Below are 26,589 nucleotides of genomic sequence, written 5' to 3' on the forward strand. Positions count from 1 at the left end.
ACTTAAAACGACAAACACTCTGTGAAGAAACCATATATATCCACTCAGGACAAATCATTTTTCTAGTATGCCAAGCAAATATACCAAGGTGACACAACATACGTGAAACAAGTGACAGGTTACATGTAAAGATCCACCACCATATTTAAAACACTGCCTTGGAAGCAGTGTCACTAGTTTAAGTTACGGGGAAGCCTGTAGTTCGCATATTTTCTGAGGTTTCAGAAAGCTTGGCGCTAGTATACATGGTACGTTTTGCCACCGCAGGGTGATAGGTGAAATTTATTTCATAAGGTATATTTTCAAGAGGTATGTCTTCTCATGTCAAGGTTTTATGTCGCCTGTCACATGTAATTTCTATGTGAAGCCTCCTCTACATATACAGTGAAGAAACCATCGATTAACTCTACCTTTCATGCCTCCTGAGAATCCTCTCCAATTGGCAAAAATTATCAGAGGCAGATCCTCTTTGCTGAAGTCTTTAATTGCTTGTGCAGTCTTGTAGGCTGAGTCCGGGAACCACACTTGTCCTGCCTGGGATACAGTCTGCAATGACAGGAAATATGCATTTTATACACACCACACTGTAGAGTGTTGAACATGCATCATGGCACAGAATATCATATTCACATAATCTTTCATCTTCTAACACTGAATCTTCGAACACATGAAAGATTGTTCTTATTATTGTCACGTTATCCCAGCATTGTATGCGAAAAATCAAAACAATGTAGCTTCTGCAGTATTCTTTGCAATGTTTCTGCACCTCTAAAGAGTGCCTTCATCAGGTCTCACCTTCATGAATGTATGAAAGGCAAAAAGAAGAATGGAGTGTAAAACTCCCAATCTCGCGTACACATGTATACATGTACACTACCATCCCTCTCACACCATTTTCTGGTGTGGTTATCAACCCCCTTCCCTTTTCTCTTTTATGCATTTGTTAACAGGATATCTAAAAAAGGTTAGAGCTGAACCGATACCACTTTGAATCGATAGAGATGCTTCAAAATTGTGACAATAAAAAGTTGTTCAAAATATTGATTAATATTAATATGTAAGTATTCATTCCACTGCAATCTTACGCATAAATTTACTAAAATTTTGTTTCAAAATATCAAGAATTACACTAGAATATTAAAAATGACTGTAATTGAATCATAACATCCATTTTTATTAGTTAATACTGATACTGATGCAGAATAAATGAAAACTTCGAATTTTTAATAATTCCCAGGATAATTAATTAGACTCTGCAAAAATATTGCATGGTTTTTATGCATACCCTCTGGAATTCCTAAATCCAGAAAAGTATCAGCTGGTGTTGATGAATAAATTGGCCATCTGATACTGATATGAATGCAGGAAAAAACAGGGCTGGCCTGGTAGTTATGTTGGTAGAGCAACGTTACAGTATGTATCAGTATCCAGAGATCCAGATATGAGTCCTGGTTGAGCCTGCAATTTTTGGCTGAAGATTTCTACATTGTACATCTGTGTGCGCTAAATGATATACAGCCCCACACTGAGACAATCTAAGCACCATTGAAGTCACATGTTTCAAAGGCAACAGATTCCTATGCACTGATAGAGGCAATTCCACACAGATAAAATAGTGACAGCAAAAAAACTGGGCAAAACCAGGGCTGGGTTGGTAACTCAGTTGGTAGAACCATGGCATGGTATGCAAGAGATGCAGGTTCGAGTACTGATCGAGCCTGAATTTCTTTGCTGGAAATTCTATGTATTACAACTTGAATAACTTTCTAACACATGAACAAAAGCCGTTATGATTACACTAGGGGTTGGGAATATTATCATAATCGGTATTCTTCCAATCTCAGCTGCTGTAGGCAAATTGGTGATACTTTTACCAATCCGCTACTTTTTTAAATATGTGGTCTAGTTGTAGGGCATCTTGAACTGTCATGTGGGAGACCCAGGTTCTATTCCCGGGAATAGGTGATCTAAAGTCGGAATTTTTCCAGCCTTGTCCTTGCATAAAGTGGCTCAGGGCTAACCCAGCCTCAAATCAATGGGTACCTGGGGCAACCCTGGGTAGGGGGGGGGGGGGGTAAAGGTGATCAGTGCATGATGCTGATCACATCACCTCCAAAATGGCCGAAATCACATCCTCTAAGATGTGCCTCCATGGCACAGTGCTATATGCACGGGAACTTTACGTTACCATAATATAGTGCAAAATCCTGCCAGTTTTAATTAATTTAAAGATTACAACCAACTGGGTACATATATTAACTAATAAATGGACCATTCAGATTCTACAAGGAACATTTGTTAACAGCAGAATATTGGTTATAAGCATCAGCAGATTTATTTAATCTCAAGCTTACCTTACATATGCATTTATTTCCTGATAATTACATGGTAATCTAAGTTTTCAACTCCCCATCTAAATATTATGTGGCCACAGTGGCTCAGTCGGTAACGCATTGACTACCATGCTAAAGGTCCCTGGTTCGATTAACTCTCTGGCTGGTTCAAATCCGGGAACTTTTCTATCGTTGGAAGCAGCCCCGGTGCCCACCCAGTGTCGAATAACATGGGTACCTGGGGGTAAAGGTGGTCAGAGGCGTGATGCTGATCACATCACCCCCACTCACGACCGGATCAAGAAAGTGTGGGGCGTTACCACCACACCCCCTATACGCCTTCATGGCATGGTGCTATGCACAGGGGAGCACTTTACCTTTTTTTTTTACTATCTAAATATTACATTATGCAATACTCTATATACAACAAATATGCTGAATGTGAATAAATTAACTCACCTTTTCTTCAGAATCCAGATTAGCAGGGTCTGCTGGAAGATTGAGTTCCACTGTTCTTGTCTCCACTGCTATCACTCCCACTGGGATTCCTCCCAATCGGGCCCGACCACAGACGACTGTCTGGGCCCATGGCTGCATGATCTCTTCAAAGGTTTTGCGATCAAAGAAGCCTGATTCCCACTCGTTAGGATTGTCTGTAATCAGATAATGTAACATTAACTCCTGCTTAAATATCTTTTGTTTCATTTAATTAATTTTAAAAAATATCAAGAACATATGCTTACTAAAAAAATAATAATGATAAATCAAAAATGTATCAAAATCTATGGAGACAAAAAGGAGATCAATTGCAAATAATTAACATTAAAAAATTCAATATTACATTTAGAATTGTACCTCAATGATGGTGGTAATGCCCACGTCTTACAAGCAATGGGTCTATGGTTCGATGCTCAGTGAACACACATATTGGTTTGTATCCTACTTTAAACTGTAGGTTCACTTTCAAATAGCCTACATCTGCATAAAGTGATCTTCAAACAAAAAACTCATATAGTTATAATTAATTGTACAGAAAATAATTGATATACTCTACTCATTAGTGATTCAATTACATTTATGGACACTTGAAAATAAAATGTTTAATTTTTGTATTCATTAAGAAACTTAATGCACAATTTTTTGTAAGAATCAATAAATGAGGCATGTAACTAAGAATACATTTAAAATAAATTCCACCTAAACCTAAAGTTCAATCTCCAGTACTTACGTGGGTTCTGCCTGCCAGCAAGCATCCATCGAGGGTCATAAGGTGCCTTGGTAGGCATGTAGCCTATCTCTCTGTCTACAGGGTCAACAGGCGAGATTATAGGAGGAGGGAATCCCTTTTGCTGTTAAAAAAACATAACATGCTAATATTTGTGCAACCTTAAATAATTTTATAATAATACTATTATAATGAAACCTTGACCTTATGTGTTTCAGGGAACCAAGGTGAAACAACATAGAATATGGGAAAATGTGAAATCGCGGTTCCACTGTAATAGTTTGTTTTACAGTGCTACATTACAGAAAGGCAAAAGCACAGCACTACATCTACATGAGATTCTAATGCACTAGCTGTTTAAATACATAATACACAATACAATAAATCAATGAACTGCCCATACCAAAGATGCGACAAAACTCAATTTATGCTCACATAAATGTAATTTTATTTCCAATCTATATTTATTTGCATTTTTCTATCTCTTAATTTAATCACAATGATGAAGATGATAATGATAAAAATTATGAAATGGTTGATGGGACAAAGACAATGATTCATTCATTCATGCCTGATCAAGGTTTGAACCTGTGATCTCTGCAAAACATAGGGTATTACATTACCTGGCAATTTTGATCAATTTCTAGCAATAGGCTATTATACTGGGTGGTCCGTTTCAGATGTTATAAAAGTGAACCGTTGTTTACAAGAAGGTAATTTGATTGATTAATTTGGTGTTTTAAGTCCACTTTATGTACAGTAGCATATTGGTTACGTGCGTGTTACTCACTAACAATAAACAAAAATACGTTAGAGTATTCAAATTGGTCTACTTACGCAAGTGAGTATGTATTCTTATGTGAACGACATTTCGGAAGCTTTACTGCTTCCTTCCTCTGGTTGTCATTTTCGGCTCGGAATATCAAGCCACATCAGAGAAGTGTCATGTAAGGATACTGGGTGAAAGGTTTGGGTTAAAAACACTTCATAGTGCTTGACATATACAGAATTAAAACTACCTTTGTTAAAAACCCTTAAAACTCACAATAAAACATGTTAAAACCACCGCTACGGTAAACTGGAGTGGCCGTTGAGAGCCCCAACTCCCTGTCAAGGTGAAGCGTGCGAGCAGATGGCACCGTGCAGCGGAGTGGTGGGGTACTTCCCCTCACACGAGAGACCCCTCCCCTCTCTTTTTCTTTCCTCTCGTCACCAATACAAGGAGAATTCGCGTTCCAATTCGGATGCTTTCTTTACCTCCGATGTGACATGGAAGCCTATCGGGGCACTTTTATTATTCATATTGTCCCATTTTTTAAAAAAGCTAATCCATACATCATCTAAATTGCCTTCGTCCCGGTTCAGTTTATTTCTGTGTCCCGCACATATGAATGCTGTTTCGTATACGTTCCTATCCAATTTACTATTACTTCTTTTGATAACATCTCTTTTTATTATTCTATGCTCACTGTTTATTATATGCTCTGCAAGCCCCGTTTTCGGATCCCTTTCTTTGATGTTCTTATCGTGTTCCCCCCATCTAATAAGAATAAGCTTCACTAGGGAGAATTCGGTAGAAGGTAAAATTCACTACCTGGACCTAAGGATTACCAAAATTGAAAAGGGGATAAGGACAGGGGTGTTTCATAAACCCCTGGCAGGCAATCTTTATATTAATAAGGCATCGGAACATTCAAGTAGGGTCAAATCGAATGTTTATTTAAACTTTTTCATAAGGGCTGAGAGGTTATGCAATAATGCCGTAGAAAAAGAAAAGTAAATATCATGGATAATAGAGGTAGGAATGACGAATGGATTTTCCGAATATGAAATGAACGTGTTAGCTAGGAGAGCAAGGAAGAATAATGCGAAGGAGAACCCCGATTCTGATAGCAGGTCAGAAAAGGAGGAAGGTGAGGAGGGAGGGTTGGATAGTAAAGTTAATTACGTTGGGATACTGTACTGTAAAAGGCTCATGGAGAAAATTGAAAAAACAGTGAAAAAGTATGGTGTCAAATGCGGGACGAGAGCACCTAGAAATATTGAAAAGCATTTCACGGATTATAAGAGGGGGGTAAAAATTCGAAATAACCCCGATGAACAAAAAGGGGTGTGTATAGGATTGAATGCAATTGCGGGATGGAATATATTGGACAAACCGGCCGGAACATGCGTATTAGATGGGGGGGGGGGGGGGGACACGATAAGAACATCACAGAAAGGGATCCGAAAACGGGGCTTGCAGAGCATATAATAAACAGTGGGCATAGAATAATAAAAAGAGATGTTAAGTAATAGTAAATTAGATAGGAACGTATACGAAACGGCATTCATATGCATGGGACACAGAAATAAACTGAACCGGGACGAAGGCAATTTAGATGATGTATGGATTAGCTTTTTTAAAAAATGGGACAATATGAATAATAAAAGTGCCCCGATCGGCTCCCATGTCACATCGGAGGTAAAGAAAGCAGCCGAATTGGAACGCGAATTCTCCTTGGATTGGTGACGAGAGGAAAGAAAAAGAGAGGGGAGGGGAAGTACCCCAACACTCCACTGCACGGCACCATCTGCTCGCACGCTTCACCTTGACAGGGAGTTGGGGCTCTCAACGGCCACTCCAGTTTACTGTAGCAGTGGTTTTAACATGTTTTATTGTGAGTTTTAAGGGTTTTTAACAAAGGTAGTTTTAATTCTGTATATGTCAAGCACTATGAAGTGTTTTTAACCCAAACCTTTCACCCAGTATCCTTACATGACACTTCTCTGATGTGGCTTGATATTCCGAGCCGAAAATGACAACCAGAGGAAGGAAGCAGTAAAGCTTCCGAAACGTCGTTCACATAAGAATACATACTCACTTGCGTAAGTAGACCAATTTGAATACTCTAACGTATTTTTGTTTACTTTATGTACAGTAAGGCTGATCGGGACTGGACCTACAGTTTAAAGTGTAATTTGAACCACTATGTACCTCCACCAGGTATCGAACCCGGGACCCCTTGATTACAAGGTGATGATGCTGCGCCATCAGGGAGGCCTGCAAGAAGGTAATATATCTGAGCAGTTTGAATATAAGCGGGAAGGATGACCATGTAGGGTGAATGGAGAAGTTAGTCAGTTTGGCCACATGGTTGTATTAGCTCATGAGACACAAACATGACTGTCACACCGCAACAGTGAGTGCAGTGCATCGTGTGGTGAATTCTCCTGACTTGCACTTCCAGACATTTTTATACGTCACTTGCGAGTGGACAAAGACCACAGAATGAAGTTGACTCCTGAAGAAGATCACTGCAGCCTTTGCACAGATCACTCCAGAAATGCTGTAAGTTGTCTGCATGGTATGAACTGTATGGCAACTGCCATGGTAATTATGTTGAGTGTTAATGATTTTGACATGATGGTAATTATGTTGAGTGTTAATGATTTTGACATGAAAGTGATGTTCCTTCTACATTAATACACACCAATAACTGGTGAATTCTTTTCTGAGTTGTGTTTGTGACATCTCAAACGGATTTTCCAAATCTACCCAACTCCTATACTTTGAAGAATATAGTGGAAACACAATAAAGATCCTAAATAAACAAAGGGCAATAGGTACAGACATGCAAATTTCGTTTTTGATGAAAACACGAAATATGAAATAACATGCTATATTGTTCATTTTTCATGTTTCTGAAAGGTGTGAGATGCATTCTCCTACCCTGTTTTGTCACAAAATAATGCGAAATGAACTGCAAAATGCGAAATATACTCTAAAAATACGAAATTTACCGCTTATATACCTACACGACACTTTCTGAAGCCTGAAGTATCCTGTGAGTTATGCAATTCACGGAAAATTGATTAATTCTGCTGTAAATATTTGAGAAGCAAAAATGGACCAATTTACATAGGAATAAACTTAATACTCTGTTAACTACATAAATGTGCTATTAGAAGGGATAACTTTACTTTGTGTAATAAGGGCAGTTTTTAAATCAAATTTAGAACTATATTCACAATTTTACAACCAAAATATTATTTTATATACAGAGCATTCTCTGACATTTGCTACGAGACTCAGCGGCAAGTGGCCCGGCATCAGCGCTTGTCTCTCCCGGTGAACGGGTCCACGACAGTCACACGCTAGTCTGTTTTTTCGCTCTCCCTGCCTTTTTCTCTCTTTCCATTTTTGTTGACGTTGCAGACTGATGCCAGTATAATCCTCCCTCGGAAGTTGTGTTGTGTCGTGTCCGTGTGTTGAAGATTGTGGCTTAATATGGCACCACAAAAGTTTACATTACAACAAAGGATTTATCTTGTCGAGTGTTTCTTCGGAAAGAGGAATTGTTGAGAAGTGAGACGAGATTTTGCAACGAAATTTCCTGGTGTTCCCGTTCCACATAGAACCAGTATATTAAACCTCGAAAGAAAAATGGGAAATCGAAAAAATAAAGTATATAAGACAATCCGCACACCATCCGTGAGTTAAGAGAGAGTATTGTACGAGAATTACAGTAGACGAACTTGCACGTGTAAATGCCAATTTCCTTCGGAGATGCCAGGAATGTGTTGCAGCAGAGAGACATCATTTTCAACACCTTCTGTAGTCAAGGTTAGTACACAATATGAAAACTGTAATTTGAATAGCCGACTCTACCGACTGTCGCGGACCCGTTCACCGGGAAAGACAAGCGGTGATGCCGGGCCGCTTGCTGCCGAGTCTCGTAGTGAACTTCACTGAATGATCTGTAGCACTTTTGATGTGATTATTCACTGCTACACTGAAATGTTATATTATTTACCGCTTTTGAACCTGAAATCGACTTTGTTTTTGAACCGAAATTTTGCTTTCTTATTTACCAAAAATATGTGCCTCTAGCAATGGGTTATTGCACCTAGTAATTAATTCTTAACTTGCACACTGGCCAATAGAAGTATAAATGGTGACCTTTTCAGAAGATGTTTAGTTGTCAATATCTCTTTCATGCAGAGGAAACTATGTTAGTTACAGTTTAAAGAGGCTCTGGTATCCGGACCTTTTGTGAGGATGTGTGTTGACCTCATGTGTGATGAGTGTACCTCTACAACCTCAGCCGAAGGAGATTTTAATTCTCATACATTTTACATGGTGAGAAGATGACAATGAGTTTTAATCAATCACCACATGTTTTATTTTAAATCACGAGACCTGTCCTATATTTTCTTCTTCATACAAGACTGGAGCAAAATAGCAGAGCTCTGATGCACTGGGAATTTTAATATCAATCATATTGGCCCATAATGTTTTATTATATTTGAACTTTTATGCATAGTTATTTAAGAAACTAATAAATTTTACCATTGAAATGAACACTTGGAAAGCTGTTAATGATTTAAAGAAACTGGATATTAACTCACCTTTGGAATGTATGACAGCCACTTCATGATGGTGTATATCCCGTCCAGATCATGAGGCTCTGTTTTATGCGTAACACCATTATTGTACATGATTTGGATGCCTCCCAGCTGGTTATTTGATGTGTACACCTCACGACCAAGAAGCTGGAAAGACATACTGTTGTTAGTGCAAGTAAGTTCATAAACATTTCCGTTGATTCACCCATCATGAACAATGATGAAGAGATTCTTTCTGGATATCAATAGTATAATGTTAGTCAGTATACTATCATTTTCAGGAATGAGTACAGGGTTATGAGTATTTTGAGTGAGAGGATCCTGATGTAGATGATGGGTCAGTTGGATGCAATGTTTTCTACCAGGATTCTAACTTATTTTGCTGGAACAAATTCTCTTATTTTCCACGTTTTCAAGGCCCTATAATAACTGTTAAATCTCCAACTTTGCTTGCTATTCAAGCAAATTAAGTTTATTAAACAATGCTACAAATAAATTAACAAAAGGAACAAGCAAGAAAAATTTTACCTTGTGATATGGCAACACAGGAAATGTACTTCGTACAAATTTACTTGTATAATGAAGGTTCAGCAAAGACTTGAACCTAAGTCTCTGGCATACTGTGCCAGTGCTCTACCAACTGATCTCTACCTGATTTTTCTTCCACTCTTTTACCTGTGGCACTGAGTTTATTGGTGACTGCAATGGATTCTGTTGCTTTGAAAGACAGATGATATTGACGATGTCTTGAAGCTCCCAGCATACAACTGTATATTACCTTATAATTTAGCACACAGAGTAGAATGTACATTGCAGAAAATTTAGCTCAGTTGGTAGAGCAATGACATGGGATGCCAAAGATCTGGGTTCAAGTCCTGGTTAAGCCTGCATATTTAGCTTAAATTTCTACGAAGAACATTTTTACACAAAATATCTCCCAATAAAAAGTGAAGGAAATAGTTAAGTGTGTTTTTAGATCTCTAAACCTGGCAAGAAAAACAAAATCCATGACTTTTCAGTCTTAAATTGATGTTTCCCCAACTTTTTTTAGTCTCAAGTTGACATTTCCCTGACTTTTTCAATGATTTCCATGTCCACGTTCACAGTCGACTACATCTAATCAGTTCAAGTCCTGTGCCCCTGTTGAGATTCTGCTTTCCCCAATTTATGGCTGTGAGAGTTCTAATAAGCCATACCTGTTACGTTACTCTTCTTAATTGTGCACCGTGCTCATCAATTTTAAACTAAGCCTCCAAAATATGTTTACATTATAATTAACATTAAAATATTTACCTTGTTTAGAGCACTGTAGCCTGTTAGGATGATATGTGAATTCTCTATCTGGATGACTCGCTGTCCCAACCGCACAAGGTACGAGCCAATGCCAATGGCTCTGCAGGTGACCATGGATATTGTCACCACCTCACAGTAGGCCCTGGATGTTTCTCCTGCGATGAGGCCAGCGTGACGCAAGTTCTCAACACCAAAGCCATCGTCCTTTCCTGCAAATAAAATTAATGCTTTTCAGTACAACATGACCCTTGAGAATACAACATTTATTGGTGCATATCAACTTAATTTCACATGGGATGAAGTATTGACAAAATGAGCAAGGAGAAGTTTTACAATTACACAAGTATCTTGATTATATAAGAGGTTGTTGATGTAAAAGTAGCCCATCATCTAAGCTATCATGAATATTGAATATCACTTAATGTTCTATTTCTATTTTCGTCATTTTACATTGCTTTTCTATCTCCTATGTTATGAGGATGAATGATGAACAGGCAAAATGGATAATGAGGCAAACATGTCTTGATCAGGGTTTGATCCTGGGACTTATAGTATTGTAGCACATGATGGTGGGCACTCTGGCATAGAGTCTGGTGTCATCTAACGTTCATATCATTTGTAGAATTAACATTCACTGACTGGAGTCGAGGCATAAAAATACTTGGACCACTGATAAATTAATATATAACAGAAACTTATCACATGACTTGGTGGTCGAAGTGCTAGCCTCATGATCTTGACATCAATAGTCTAAGTATTTCAGTTCTGGCATGGGCATAAGATTTACTTTGTGGGTGTCCTTTCACCAATTTCATTTAATCGTCATTTACCCTCATCAACATGATTAGACTTAAAGGACCGAAAAATAGATGTAAAATACTAAAAGTGCAAATAAGACTTTGAATATACTACATCACAAATAATAATATACTTCCAGTGAGTATAAAAAAATATTTTATACATTTTAACACATGCATCTTTCTCAACAGAAAAAGTTTTCATATTATGGGAATGAGAGATGCAGTAGTAAATAATTACAGAGAAACTTGGTACAGAACACACACAAAAAAACTACCAAATTTCTCTGTAATTATTAAAATAATTGTGTTGAAAAGTGGAGGAAACAAATTTTAACCATGAGGATGTGCATTACTGTTGTTATTAGTATTACACAATACCTGCAGTTAGCTGTCATCTAGATTATCCACAACAACGAAGATGAATGTACAAAATAGATGAATGAACAAGCATAAGTCCATGACTATGTTCAGAAATCAAATATAGAACTCCTGGCCTCTGCTTGAAACATGAATGAATATTCTCAAGGTTGAAGATGCATAAATTTACAACTTATTAGGACTGTCCTTTACGTAGAAACAAGCCAATAAAAGTTTTGTGTTTAACAGATGACTGGTTTCAAATGCTTTACATTGGCAAATAACCCTTATAATTTAGGCACCAACTATTTTCACTAGAAATAAAAAATCACATGTTACTACATATAATTTGTTACAAAAACAAACTGTACTTACCAATGATATCAGTGATTTTGTACCGTGGTTCCCCCTCATCTTCAATAAGAATAGCATGCACTGAATTCATTGTTGACACTTTCTTGAAGTCCTCAGTTGTCAGGTAAAGATATTTGAATCCCTACAAGAGAAATTATACTGTAACATAATATATTTTTTAAAAAAAGTTAATTTAACTGCTGTGAGATTATTGGTGGAAAATCTTTCACACATTCATGAGATCAGTTCTTGCTTTCTTTTCTATGCCGATAATTTGATCTTACATTGGTTGGACATGTGGATGCTTTCTGTGTCCATGCACAGTTGTATTACTTCATACAAAACTTTTATAATGCACACATTATACTACATGACAACATTTTTTTAAATAGTAAACCCATTTTATGAATGGGTTTTAGGCGTGCATTTAACTTTTTGAATTCATGATAACAATAACAATAACAAGAACAACAACAACAACATCATTCAGAGCAATTTCACTGGTAAGTATACTACTAGTTACTGATATTCAGTTGGTGCAAATAGATTTTTGTTTGAGATTAGTTAGCCATAACAAAGCACATTGAAACATTATTCATACAGATAGTAAAGTAGGGATGGAGTGATAGGAATAAGTTTTATGATAAGTAGTCACAATTTATGTATCTTATTATGATGAATATTTCAAAAATCTTTTGACGTACCTTGCAACATTATCTATCATCTGGCATAAATTTTTTTTAGTCACAATTTCCTTATTTTTACCTTCCTGTAACCAATTGAATGTAACTTGCAGTAAGTTCTTGATGAAGGTCTACGCTTAAGATATAAAAACATTGAGCATTTTAAGAATTTTGCCAACAATAAGGTACATTACTTACGTGAAATTTAGAAAATTCTGCACTTCTGCATTGCACAATTTAATGGTTAAATCCTATTAATTTCGAAGATCCAGTGTCTTCATTCAAAAAAGGGCACTGCATTTGAAGCAGAGATGGTACTGCGTCACTGCTTTGTTTGTTCCCAGGTGGCAGTAGTTGCAAGTTCTCCCGTTCAATTGCAATTTCTCCTTTGTTTGTTCCCAGACGGTGCCACTGTGCCAGCGCTGCTGAACGGGAGAAATTGCAACTACTGCTGCCCGGGAACAAACAAAGCAGTGACGCAGTATCATCTCCGCTTCAAATGCAGTACCCTTTTGTGAATGAAGACAGTGGATCTTCGAAATTAATAGGATTTAACCATTAAATTGTGCAATGCAGAAGTGCAGAATTTTCTAAATTTCATGCTAATTTGCGAAGATGGGGATGAATGATGATTTTTTCTATCTTGTGTTTTTTCTTCATGGTTTCATCATTTTGACAAAAGGTTTTGTTTGCCCCCTCCTCCGGAAAAAAGAAGTATGGGTATGAGAGAAAACTTGTGAAATTTTAAAAACACTCTGAAAAGCGTAATAATACAACATTTTTCTGAAAAACATCTCTTTTGTATTTATAACCTTTCCCCATAATTTTGGTGTTGGTCAAAATTTTTTAAACATTGATCGGTTTGACATGTAAAAATAATAAAAAAAGAAAGAGAAAAGAGAGGTAACATTTTAAAAATATTAAATAAGTAATTTTAAACCAAGTTTACCGCATCCATCATGAATAAGGTACATAAATTAAAATCTACAAAATTGGGTTTTACTATGAGTGTCATAGAAAGGATTATTGTAATCAATGTTAAGAAATTACCAATATAAACCTTACCAATACGAGGGTCACTATTTATATTTTGAGCCTTAGCAACACTGATTGAAGTTAGGCACGATTTAACGTTTGCAGGAATCGTCTGGCATTATTGACCATAACGTACTTCAAATGTTTTGTCAATAGCTTCATTTGTGTTGTTTATCTTGCCTTGGAGATTGCGCGACAACAATAAAATGGAATTAACTCGTGAACATTTTCATGCCATGATTTTTTACGATTTTCGACGTGGATTATCAAGACAAGAGTGCATCGATCAACTTACTTCCACATTTGGCGATGAAGCCCCATCCTTTGCCACTGTGAAACACTGGTATAACGAATTTAATTGTGGCCGCCATTCGCTCATCGACGAGATTCGCGAAGGTCGTCCAAAATCAGTTGTTGTTCAAGAAAACATTGATGCTGTGCAAAACCTAATACTGCAAGATCGTCATGTGACATACTGTGAGATTGAGGCAACCATAGGCATTAGTTCCACCAGCATATATAAAATATTACATGGTCATTTTGCTGTGAGAAAGGTATGTTCTCGTTGGATCCAACACAATTTGACAAAAACTCAAAAAGACATTCGCGTCAATTGGTGCAAACAAATGCTCAATAAATACAATCGTGGTGCTTCAAAAGACGTATATAAGATTGTAACAGGTGACGAATCATGGATATATGCATATGAGCCGGAACGTAAACAGCAGTCGACAGTATGGGTGTTTCAAGATGAATCCAATCCAACAAAAGTTGTTCGCGCTCGATGCACATCGAAACAAATGGTCGCCTGTTTTTTCGGGGAAAACTGGTCATGTGGCAACTGAGCCTTTAGAGGAACGTAGAACGGTCAACTCTGAATGGTACACAACAATTTGTTTGCCAGAGGTCTTCGGTCAAATACGGAAAACAAACAAATGCCGTCGGATCATTCTTCATCAAGACAATGCCAGCTGTCACACATCTCGTCTAACAACCGACTTTATGAACAGTCAAAAAATCGAATTGATGGGTCATCCACCATACAGTCCTGATTTGGCACCCAATGAGTTCTTCTTGTTCCCGAATGTCAAGAAAAAATTGTGTGGACAACGATTTTCATCAGCGGAAGATGCCGTTGATGCGTTCAAAAACCATATTATGGAGGTGTCTCAAGAAGATTGGAAAAACTGCTTTGACAAATGGTTCGAACGAATGCAAAAGTGTATTGACCATAAAGGAGAATACTTCGAAAAACAATAAAGCAGTTTTCAATGCCAAATTCCTGTTTTTTCATTGTTAGGCTCAAAATATAAATAGTGACCCTCGTACTGATAATCAATATTGTACCAATTTTATATTAAATGCTAAAGACTTAATTAAAAACTTGAATGATTTATTCACCTCCTTAATTAATGCATTATTTTACCTTGGAAAACGAAGATACACAACACAAAATTTATTTTACAAAGCAATCTTTACATTTATAAAAACAAGTAGAGGCTCACTTCTGACTTTGCCCACCAAGATGTATCATACACACAGCGCCATCTGTTCAGGACTTTGTAAGTATTTTTGTGTTCTTAGGTCCAAGGGTTTGGACTGTAATAAACCCCTTTCGCACTGCTCTTAGGGTTTGAATTATAGAAAATTCCTTCTTAGTGGGTGCTTAGGTCAGAATAGGAAGACATTCTTACACTTTCAGATTTCTAGGTCCAGGGTTTTGGGCTATGCATTGATTTGGGCTCAGCAAGTGGGAACAAACTCTTTTATATATTAAGAGAAAATGTGCATCTATTTACAGAAAACTTTGAAAGTGTTGGTTTGATAAAACAGGCAGCAGTTTATCAATAAACTGATATGCATAATAATACAAGAAGACTAGCAACAAATCACAATAGAGTACCTTGTCTGGCTCATCAGGATCCTCCCATGCCACTTTAAAGAGCTGTTTTATTTCCTCCGCCAGTCCTATTCTGGCCCCACTGTTGGCTGATATGTATATGCGAGGGATCTTCAGGTTGCGAGCCATTTCGGAGGCATGATAGAACAGCAGGTCCTCCTTTGGGCTGAAGGACCCTATCAAGTAGGTCATGTCGTTGGCAATCACTATGATGTCCCTGCCATCAGGGTACTCGGGGGTGAACACTGTCAGTTTCCATGCCACCATACCAATCTGTAAAGAGTGTGCAATACTGTAAAGTACATAAAATTAATTATTAATAATAATGGCTTGAAGAACCATTGTGGTTGGACTTCTATCGGCTGAAGTTGACTGACTTCTCAGAATTTTAAGGCACCTTCTTTTATGTAGCAAAGAATATAAAATAGTTTAAAATATATTGGAATAAAAGGTTATTTATGATAATTTGCTTTATTCAAGTAATTTGTCTTTTACAATGTTGTCAGTTTGGATCAAATACGTAAACCATGTTCAACCCACCTGAGTTGCCTCGCAAATATTTATTAGAAAGGATAGAGCCTAGGGCTAACTGTTTAGATGTACAGGAAAACCTCGTTAATACGAAGTTCAAGGGACCAAAAAATGTCAACTTCGAATTAAACGATTTCGAGTTATCCAAACTTTCCAAGATGGCGCCTGTTTTTCAGGTGTAAATAAAGTAAGTATAAATTACCCCCACAAAGGATGTTTTATACTTGGTGGTAGCTCAGAAAATAAGCTTTATATGTACTATATAATAATATTGTACGTTTTAAAGAAAGTGTAAAAAATGTTACACAAAATGAGAACACGGAGCTTACGTGGACACAAAGATTCCAAGGAGATGGGTAACACCATTTATCCTGTCTAGTTATACAACCGGTTATGCACGGGATGCATGTTGTGGCAAAAAGTCTTTTGAAAAATGGCATTTTCTTTTAATTGTGCTCATCCACGAAATTCTTACAATTTTAGTTCATAAGAAATCCAGTTTGCACGGAAACCTACGGAAAGAAAACAATCTCGTTTATTGCAAGAAGTGAAACTTGGAAGAATCCTGACAGTAGTCTCACTGGCGCGAGCAAGAGACTGGAGATAATCGGACAGAATGAATATTGGATTTTATGTTAGTTCACTAGAATATTGTCCGTTGCAGGATTAACTGGTAAGAGAAGATTATCTTGGGAGAGAACACAACCTTTCCCTGGCCAAAAAAAAATAATAATAATAATAATAAATAAATAAATAAAAAAATAAAATAGGGGTTGTAAATTTCATTCTGGTTCGGCTGTCTAAAAGACATCGTAAGAAAGTCACGTTTTCCTTGCTTCAGTTAACTTCACATTCACCCCCTCCCCCTTTGCAGGGATCAGTCCAAACTCTTCCTCAACTTACATTGTAATCCATTCTGAAAAAGTAAACACACAACTTGCAATCTGTTTGCACCGAATGTGTATCCTAGGACACATTAAACAGTGCCGCACTCGATAATCACTCTGGTTTGGATCCCACTTTAAACTGTATATTTAGTCCGGCATAGGTCATCATAAAATGAACTCAAAACAAGCTTTACGAAACTTGCGTATTTTCAGATTAATCGACAATTTATTGCAGGATTCAGGAGTATTCTGGAGGTCCAACACTTGCTCCGCCAAAACTTTTCCTCTTGTAGCATGCTAATGGTTCTGAAGACAAGGGGCGATTACAGGAACTTTATGAACATCATGAAGTTGTTTTAACTCTTGTTTTTCTTTCTGGAGATCGAATTTGTTATCGTCAAATCAAAACAGCTTTGCGAGATTCAAAACAATGAGGTTCTGCACAGGATGAGTCATTGCCGTTATAGGCAAGCGACAGCTTTCCAGAAGCTAGACTAAACACTGGTGCCAGCTGCAGTGTAAACACAATGAGACCTGCTGGAAGTTAGAGCAACAGGTGGCAGAAGGAAAATCATCCGCATTTTAAAGATAACACAGTTGTGGAAGACCGAACTTTTATCAGCAGTGTGAAAAAGAAAAATGATCCTTGCATTACATTTTACCATGCAACAGAAACAGACAATAATACGGGCAATATTTCCTATCCAGACAGCTGAGCTGCATTCAAACAAGAAAGGGGGACCTGAATTCTGCAATTATCACATTACCATGCACACCAGTGGCGGATAATGAGCTGTTGTAGGAGAAGGAAGGGAGTCACTTTTCTTTTACTTATCCTGTGGTTTTTGTTCATTTTGAAGAAGGTATTCAGAACTGGTTGCTTTTTTTTAGATGCCAAAGGAAAGGAGCCCGTGTGCGCACACGAGGCAGAAAATCGTGGCCGAAACAATTTGCAACGGACCCCCCCCCCCCCCCCCCTGTTTGCTGATAGAAAAAGGGGAGAAGTCACTCAGTCAGCAGAACACTGTTTTGTCAAATATTATGACCGGCACAGTTGGGAAACGTATGAAGCGGGAAACTGGAGTTGCAACATACGTAAGATCGACGTCAACTTTTGTGGGAAACCTAGATGACAACGCATTAAGCAGGTTGACGATCTTTAGTTGGCCTATGTGGCTTTGATTATCTGTAACAGTTTCCCTTTTTTTATGAACTTCTACAGGGCACAAAGAACACACTTTTAATAAAAGTGGTTACCGAAGTTGTCGGCTACCAGGCCAAAAGTTGCTCGCTTACGGGAAATTGCTGAATCTCGAGCTCAGAGCTAGACAGATGGGTGACACTTCCAGACGCCACGCGTCTTGTATTTTGGAACATTCCTGCGATCTTATCTCGCATTTCTCATCTAGCATTGATGAATATTTCTAAGGTGGCGCATTCAGCGGGGAAAGAGCTTGACCTGCCATGCACATTGACAAAGAATGTCAATGTCCAGCAGGCATTTCAGGCTGCTTCCCTCGAGTTGTCAGCAGCTCTTAGGACAAGGAAACATGTCAAGGTCAAGTTAAAACAATGTTCAAGCTCTCTCCACATTCGATCTTCTCTTGTCGACTTACGCAGGTGTCTACTTCGAATCGTAAACAACTTCGTATTAAAAATTATCCGTATTTCGATTTATCCGTACGGAAATACATTATAAATCCTATCTTATCGCCTGGGGAATAGCAAGAACTTCGGATTAAAGGGTACTTCGTATTAACGAGGTTTTCCTGTATATAGAAACTAAGATTGTATTGCTATGTAAGCTTTGGTCGATCCTGATAGAGAATTGCCTGAGGTCCCGGTCAAGTAAAACTCTCCTACATAACAGATTTGTAGTTTTAGTTGTAGTTTCATGACAGATAGTTTATCATTAGAGGCACATATTTTTGGTAAATAAAAAAGCAAAATTTCGGTACAAAAACTGAGTCAATTTCGGGTTCAAAAGCGGTAAATAATATAAAATATCGGTGTTATAGCGGTGAAAAAATGGATGAAAAGTGGTATATAAAAAGACATATTGGTTTTAAAATTGTGAATATAATCCTAAATTTGATTTAAAAACTACATTTATTGCACAGAATTAACATTTCACTTCTAGTAGCACATTTATGTAGTTATCAGAGTATTAAGTTTATTTCTGTGTAAAGGAGTCCATTTTTGCTTCTCCAATATTAACAACAGAATTAATCAATTTTCCGGGAATTGCATAACTCTCAGGATAATTCAGACCTCAGAAGGTGTCGCATCGGTGAATAAACCCTTAATTTCTTGTTTAAGAGTTAATTTCGCATTTTGCAGTTCATTTCGCATTATTTCGTGACAAAATATAGACACAAAATGCATCTCACACCTTTCAAAAACATGAAAAATTAACACTACAATGTGTTTTTTCAAATTTCGTTTTTTCGTCAAAAACGAAATATGCATGCCCTTATTTATCATTTACATGGAGGAGTATCAACAATACTGGCATTTCAGAATATTTACAATTTTAGATGTACGATATTTTTACAAACACACAAAAAAGAAGATAGAATGAATTTTTGAACAAACACAGAATGTAACCGTGAATTGAAACTTTCTTGACACATTATATACAGATGTATTGACTCCAGCACACAAACAAAACACTACAGATGGCAAATCATGATGGGGCACAACAGTGAGATAACTGCATGCATGTTAAAATAACAATAATAATACAAAACCTGTAGAAACTTCAATTACAACAAGCCGGAAGAAAATGCTTTACGTGACAGGTTCTTATGAATATGGTCTGACTGGTAATAACTGCTTAAAAGCATCAGTATCTAAGTTTCCACTAAACAAACATATTTTTTAACTTCCTGCAAATTTCTTGTTTAATCTTATTTTGCATATCATTTCAAGAAAATGTACTTCCCACCCTTTGAAAACTCCTAAATGAACATTGCAATTTTTAATCTCATATTTTGTCTTTCCGCTAAAGGCTAAATATACACGTCCCTAGAAACAATAAGTTATTCAACACTTACATCATTTTCACCTGGTAGCCTTTTTTGTTCAACTAAGTGGTCTTGGCCTTCCAAAACTAACTCTACATAATCCATCACTTGTGAAGGAGGTTCAATCCCTTCTGCTAAAAAATAATTGGAAAATTAGGATATGACAAAATCAACACCATTAATTTACGAATTTACTAAATTTAAATTACTTCTGACAATTCCAAGATTGTTGGAAATTGAAGAGCTATTTCAATGTGGTGACAAACAGATTTATATTAATTTATTGAAAAAAGTTTATTTTTAGTCTCAAACAAGAATCAAACCAGAGTTTTTGGCATGTCATGTCAATGCTTTTACAACTGGGTCACTAAGAAATGTTTATTTTCAAGAATAATGCCACTATTTTGAATATTCTCTTTAATTATGTGTTCCTCTGGACTTCACTTGGTTGTTGGCTGGAATTTTCATAGAAAAATTGCTTTCTCATAATTTTGATTGTAGAATTTTTACAAGAGAGATTTCTCACACATGGACAAAGTGAAACTGAGTGCTAATATACACACAAACAACCAAATATTTTAAAGTAATTCTTGAAGCTTTCCTGGCGGAGAATGATGAAGAAGTTTTCTTCGGATATCAGCCAGGTGATTTCCGGATAGCCTTCCGAGCTTTCGAGAACAAATGTCACTCTCATCATTCTGATATTCAGAAAAAACTTCTTCAACCAAATTTTACTTTTATAATTTTTATTTACATTCTATGGATGCATTTTTATCATTCAGCTCTTCTGGAATATTATTCCAAAGTAATGTAAATAGCAAACCTTCCGGTCGTTCCTCTGCATACTCCCTCCACAGCCTCTCAACAGTCTGTTTAAACATGTCGGGGAAATCATACACGTAGGTGGTCCCACTGCTCTGTGCCTGGAACCTCTTCTGCTGCAGGTAGTCCTTTGTGACGTATGGGGTGGAGATTGGCAAGCCATGGAGAGGGCCTTGCTTTGGTCCATACGATTCGAATCTTATCTGAAAAATATCAAAATTAACATTAGAACTTTGCCAACACATTAAGGCACTAGGACACATTAACAAGTCACAATTTTACACAAATGAAAGAAAAAGTGCTTTACAAGAAACATATGAAATCCTTTGCAAGAGCCGAACGTTAAACATAGACCAAGAACCGAACCATCAATATTTCAATATGACAAAGAATATCAACATACATAAAAGTGACATCTAATAAACATGAACTCAAGAGATACAACTATCAACAAAACTGGCCATATACCCTGTTATATTTGTACTGTTAAAAAATCGATAACATAAAATTGTTACTGAAATCGATAGGTAAATTAAAATATTTTTTTTTTGCCAAAGATGCATAGAATTATTACATAATTGTGAGAATATATTATTAGTAGATTGGTAATATTGCCGAAAACTTCACCAATTGGATATTGCTATAAGTGTCTTGTATTTAGAGGCATGATTCTACTATTTTGTTATCGTTTATGTATACATAAATGTACAATTCATGTGTTCTAGTTTTGTTAAAAAAATAATCTAAATATGCAGCTTCAATTTTTCAAAGGAAAGGCCATCAGAGCTTTCCATTATATTAATTAAGGAAACAAATAAATAATTTATGTTCCTTGTGAAATGTTTGCCATTTCATTAAGGATCAGTAGAAGTTCCATTCTCAATTACCAGTAATGAAGTTCCAGTGGAATTTTGATGTGTTTTACAGATGAGAAACTTACTATGCCAGTTTTCGGGTCCGTAACCTCCTTGTATACACAAATGTCAAGGTAGTAGCCACTCTCATTAGCCAGGCACAGGCGGATGGGGATCGTCTTGCCATTGGGTGACTGGCGGATGATCATCTTAAGCTCTGCTTGCAGAACTCGCAACTTCCACAGTCGAGGGCCATACCTCATCACCATGTTGGTGACGCTCTCTTGGATCTAAATCAAAAGACAGAAAAAACATTCATATTTAAGAATGAAAAGCAAAAGAAAAAGGAGGGATATTCACAAACAAATATTCAAGGTTCAATACAGGGTCAGTTTAAAAATTATTCCAAAAACTTATTGTTGTTCCAATTTCAAAATGTGCACAATTTTGACTTTTTTCACCTAGTGCAGGTGCTGACTACATTGGCATGCTAATTTAAATGGCCTAATAAACAGTCATAAGTAGGTACATATTTTACCGATGACAACATTTATAGAAATGCACTTGATTTTTTTTCTTCCCGGATATTGAATATTAAAAATGCTTTCATCTCGAAAGTAAGATTTAGCACATTCGTGATTTTGGCATTGAAACAATAATATTTTTAAATACATCTGAAAGAATAATTTAGTGGTACTCAGTTCTTATAATTTGAACTGAAGGATCTGTACTGAAATATTTAAAAATAATAATGTGATTAATAAATAAATTTAAAAAGAACCAAATAAAGTATTTCTTGATACTAATCAAGCAGGTTTGCAGACACTGTTTGACTCGGAAGTACTGCTCCTGACCTTGTGACATTCACATTTTTAGTCCTTCGAAAAACATCTCAAGAAGAAGTGCAAGCAACTTTCACTAACTGACTTCATTCTGAAAACAGTTTTTTTTTCTCCAGGAAGTCATGCATCACCTTGTTTCTCAGTGGGACAAATGCCTTAATACATATTTTCATAATTTATAAATATCTCCAAAAATTACATTTGCTTCACTACAAAGACTCCCCCATTGTATTTCCGTAAAACTATCAATACCTTTGTTGGGTCCATTATGACAGTGGGTACGAAATTCAAGAATATGTGATTGCAGTCTGTTCTCTTGCTGTGTGGATGGGAGAAAGCCACTTCCAGCTCATCCATGGCTTCCAGGAGCACCCTCTCCCCTTCATTCTTCAGGTATTCAAAGGAAGCCTCCTTAGTAATGAGATCAGAATGACGGATTATGGATCGAATGAAAAATCTGTAGTCTGTGACTTCTTGACCCTTTGCAACCTGGAAGAAAGAACATATACTTTTATTATTGTCTGCAGAAAATGTATATAAAAAAAACAATTTAAAATGACATATTTAAATAATAAATGGACCATAACATGTAAAAGGTATGGTAAAGTTCCTCATGCTCACTGCACTGTGCCATCAGGTACGACATGACACACTCACAACCTCAGACATTTTTTGGAGGTGATATGATCAGCAACATGTTATCCCCCCCTCAGGAACCCATTTAAGGCTGGGTGAACTCCATAGTGTCTCTTTCATGCAGGCACAAGTTTAAAAAAATCACCTACCCCACAAATCAAACCCACACATCCCCGGATGGTAGTCAGTCGAGTGCTGCAGGGAGAGGATTTACTCAAGCACCAAATAGTTTGCATGGATGATGCTAGATAGCATACGTAATTGAGAACTTCTTCGCGTGAGCAAATAATGATCGAACAGGCAAAATGAGTGGTATACCCACTCGAATCCCAGCAGTGCAAGTGTAACTGTAATTTGTCTGTGGTAGTGGGCCACCTCATATGGATGGTGAAGTGAAAGACATGGTGAATTTGAAACTAAGCGAACATAAGTCATCATTGAAGAGGTTTTCTTGGGCAATCAGCCAGCTGATTTCCGGATAGGCTTTCGAGCTTTCGAGAGGTAACATCACTCTCATCTTCTGGGATTGAAGTACAGAGATAAATGAAGGTGAAGTTATATGTCCTTGGTGTGGTATGGGCCAATCAGGTGGCGTTTCTCCGACATCCACGCTCCCAGTCGACTATCGCTAACCAGGCTGGAGCGCAGACGTCGGAGAAACGCCACCTAAATCGGACCCCTCCCACGCCAAATACATATAAACTTCACCCTGACTTATCTCTGCACTTCAATACCTGAAGATGAGAGTGACGTTAGCTCTCGAAAGCTCGGAATCCTATCTGGAAATCACCTGGCTGATTGCCTGAGAAAACCTCTTCAAAATTTGCCACCAGGAAAGCTTCAAGAATTATTATAGTCATCATTAGGGCCCGGGACTTTATGTTATAACATATTTTTTATTTGGCATCGGATCGGATATTAGGGTGAGATCTTTACATATCTGATGAAAATTAGTCAAAATAGACAAACTTGATAAGGCATGTTTTGACATATTTTACCAATTTCTTGTTTTTACAACAAATTTCTTCAATTTTCTTGTAATAACACATATTTCTGTATAATTTCGTAATTGTTTTGGATACAATCGGTCATTTTAAAATTTATTAATTTTTATTTTATAATTCATCCCTTTAGTGCAACAGATAGTTCATATTATTGATGGCAGGATAAGGAAATTACGAACGAAGAAATTAAAGCACATGTAGTCTTCTTACCAACTAGTACAGAACGAAAATACACCCTTTTTTATAGCAAGCTGCCAATTATGCTTTACTTTTTACAAAGGTGTAAATCTGACATAATAGCAAATAACATTGGATAATTGCAGTGAACCTCACAATATATTGTCAGTATTTTCCCACTACATTATATGGTTAAAGGGTTTCTGACTTCATTTAATACCCCACCCCCATCGTAGTCGATCTTCCCTGGAAGATACTGACATCCCATATAATGAGACATTCGAAAGTACTGTTGTGGATATTTTTGACTTTACTGGGGATACTTCTGAATTTTTCTGATATATTTTTAATTTTTTGTGACATATTTTTCCATTTTTATAACATAATTACATACATATTTTAAAGTTTTATAGGACATATTGTCCCGGGCCCTAGTCATCATCTCCTTGTTAAAATGCAGTTTAGTCTATTCTACCAATACACGATACATGAAAATGAAATAGATTATCGTGGGCTGAAACTACGTGAAACTACCAAGGCAGATATTTTACATGTGTGTGTCTACAATTATTGTCACATTAAAATGATATTCCATTGTTAGGGGCATGCATATTTCGTTTTTGACGAAAAAACGAAATTTGAAAAAACACATTGTAGTGTTAATTTTTCATGTTTTTGAAAGGTGTGAGGTGCATTTTGTGACCATATTTTGTCACGAAATAATGCGAAATGAACTGCAAAAAGCGAAATTAACTCTTAAACACGAAATTCAGGGTTTATTCACCGCCGTGACACCTTCCGAGGTCTGAATTATCCTGAGAGTTATGCAATTTCCGGAAAATTGATTAATTCTGCTGTTAATATTGGAGAAGCAAAAATGGACTCCTTTACACAGAAATAAACTTAATACTCTGATGATTACATAAATGTGCTATTAGAAGTGAAATGTTAATTCTGTGGAATAAGTGTAGTTTTTAAATCAAATTTAGGATTATTTTCACAATTTTAAAACCAATATGTCTTTTTATATACCACTTTTCATCCATTTTTTCACCGCTATAACACCGATATTTTATTTTATTTACCGCTTTTGAACCCGAAATTGACTCAGTTTTTGTACCGAAATTTTGCCTTTTTATTTACCAAAAATATGTGCCTCTATCCATTGTATATGCTCGAGGGTGGGAGATTCGAAGAAGTACGAGCGAGTGAAAGTGGTCCCATGCAGTATTCTAGTAGTCAGACTCCCTGCCAAATGGACCAATTCAGCTCCAGTACTAGTTTATTTTTTGTTTTATTACTATTTATGTCATGCGACACTTGTTCTAACACAATATTTCAACTTTTTCAAACAGTCTTCATCAAGTTAGTAGCAACAAGGAAGCTTGCTAACATGCTAACTTGGTTGACCAACCGCAAATTATAAGAAACATTTACATGCAGAACTGTTCTGCTAAATCGCATTACCTTTGCCTTGCCCAAGTAGAGCAACATCTTGTGATTGGACGTCGGCAGCGCTTCCAGGTTGTACGTCCTCATCCTGTTGAGTTCCAGCTGGAAGGCCAAGGAAGGTTCAAGATGGCGGTAGATGCGGTCCTCTGTGTAATTGTCCCTCGCACGGTACGTGAAGAACTTGGGGAACTGGCGCTTGCACAGAACGAGGAACGTGATACGGCGTATGCCCCTCTGCTGGAGCTCCTCCAAGTGGTGAGAGCAGAACTCACCGAATTGCTGACTCAACTTCTCATCGTCTGGATCAGCTTGCTGGCGAACAGCTAAATTCAAGATATGAATTGGCTCAATTTGCTGAATGAAACAAACAAGGAGAAAACAAAATATTATTGCAAGAATTACATACATTTTGGTAACTTAATTATGACAAGAATAGGTATGTGGAAATATGTGTTAAAGAGAATTATGGCTGAGACAATACCAATTTCCACAAGTGCTTGAAAATTGTAAGAATTAAAAGTTGTTCAAATCTTGATTAATATTAGTGGGTGAGTATTCCACTCCAATTATAAACAACAATTTATCAGAGTTTTGCTTCAAAATATTTAAGAATTACATCAGCATATTAAAATACATATTATGTAATCACAAAATACAGTTTTCATACAATATTGGTGCAAAATAAATGAAAACATCGAATTTTGTGTAATTTCGAGGATAATTAGATAATAATTAGAAGCAAAACACAAAATGCAGTAAAAGTATCTGCTGGTATTGGTAAATAAAATCCAACCGATACTTGTCAATACCAATACCACTGGTATCTTCCGATACTGATGCACTGGCATTGGATCAGCTCGGCCCTACATATTAGTTCAGTTGAATTTCAGATAATTATTACAATCAGCAGAGATGGACTTAAATTCAAACTTTCATTTCCACATTTAAAAAATATATATATATATATATATATTACAAACATACATTGAT

The 26,589-nt window shown here is 36.8% G+C and overlaps 1 protein-coding gene across 3 annotated transcripts in view; it reads right to left on the bottom strand.

Moving 5' to 3' along the window:
* Positions 1-26,589, bottom strand: part of ACC (acetyl-CoA carboxylase) — a 151,195-nt gene that overhangs the window by 7,583 nt on the left and 117,023 nt on the right. For all 3 annotated transcript variants that reach the window (XM_083120824.1, XM_083120823.1, XM_083120826.1), the window contains 12 exons: positions 25,615-25,953; positions 22,583-22,819; positions 21,575-21,778; positions 20,636-20,837; positions 19,843-19,946; positions 15,372-15,641; positions 11,772-11,892; positions 10,240-10,448; positions 8,950-9,093; positions 3,562-3,682; positions 2,793-2,986; positions 411-546 (listed from right to left, as the gene is read on the bottom strand). In XM_083120824.1, the coding sequence (XP_082976950.1) occupies positions 411-546; positions 2,793-2,986; positions 3,562-3,682; positions 8,950-9,093; positions 10,240-10,448; positions 11,772-11,892; positions 15,372-15,641; positions 19,843-19,946; positions 20,636-20,837; positions 21,575-21,778; positions 22,583-22,819; positions 25,615-25,953 (2,281 nt within the window). The remainder of the gene's footprint in view (positions 1-410; positions 547-2,792; positions 2,987-3,561; positions 3,683-8,949; positions 9,094-10,239; positions 10,449-11,771; positions 11,893-15,371; positions 15,642-19,842; positions 19,947-20,635; positions 20,838-21,574; positions 21,779-22,582; positions 22,820-25,614; positions 25,954-26,589) is intronic.

This window comes from Lepisma saccharinum, chromosome 4, assembly GCF_977018435.1.
Source record: "Lepisma saccharinum chromosome 4, izLepSacc3.1, whole genome shotgun sequence".
Lineage (NCBI taxonomy): Eukaryota > Metazoa > Arthropoda > Insecta > Zygentoma > Lepismatidae > Lepisma > Lepisma saccharinum.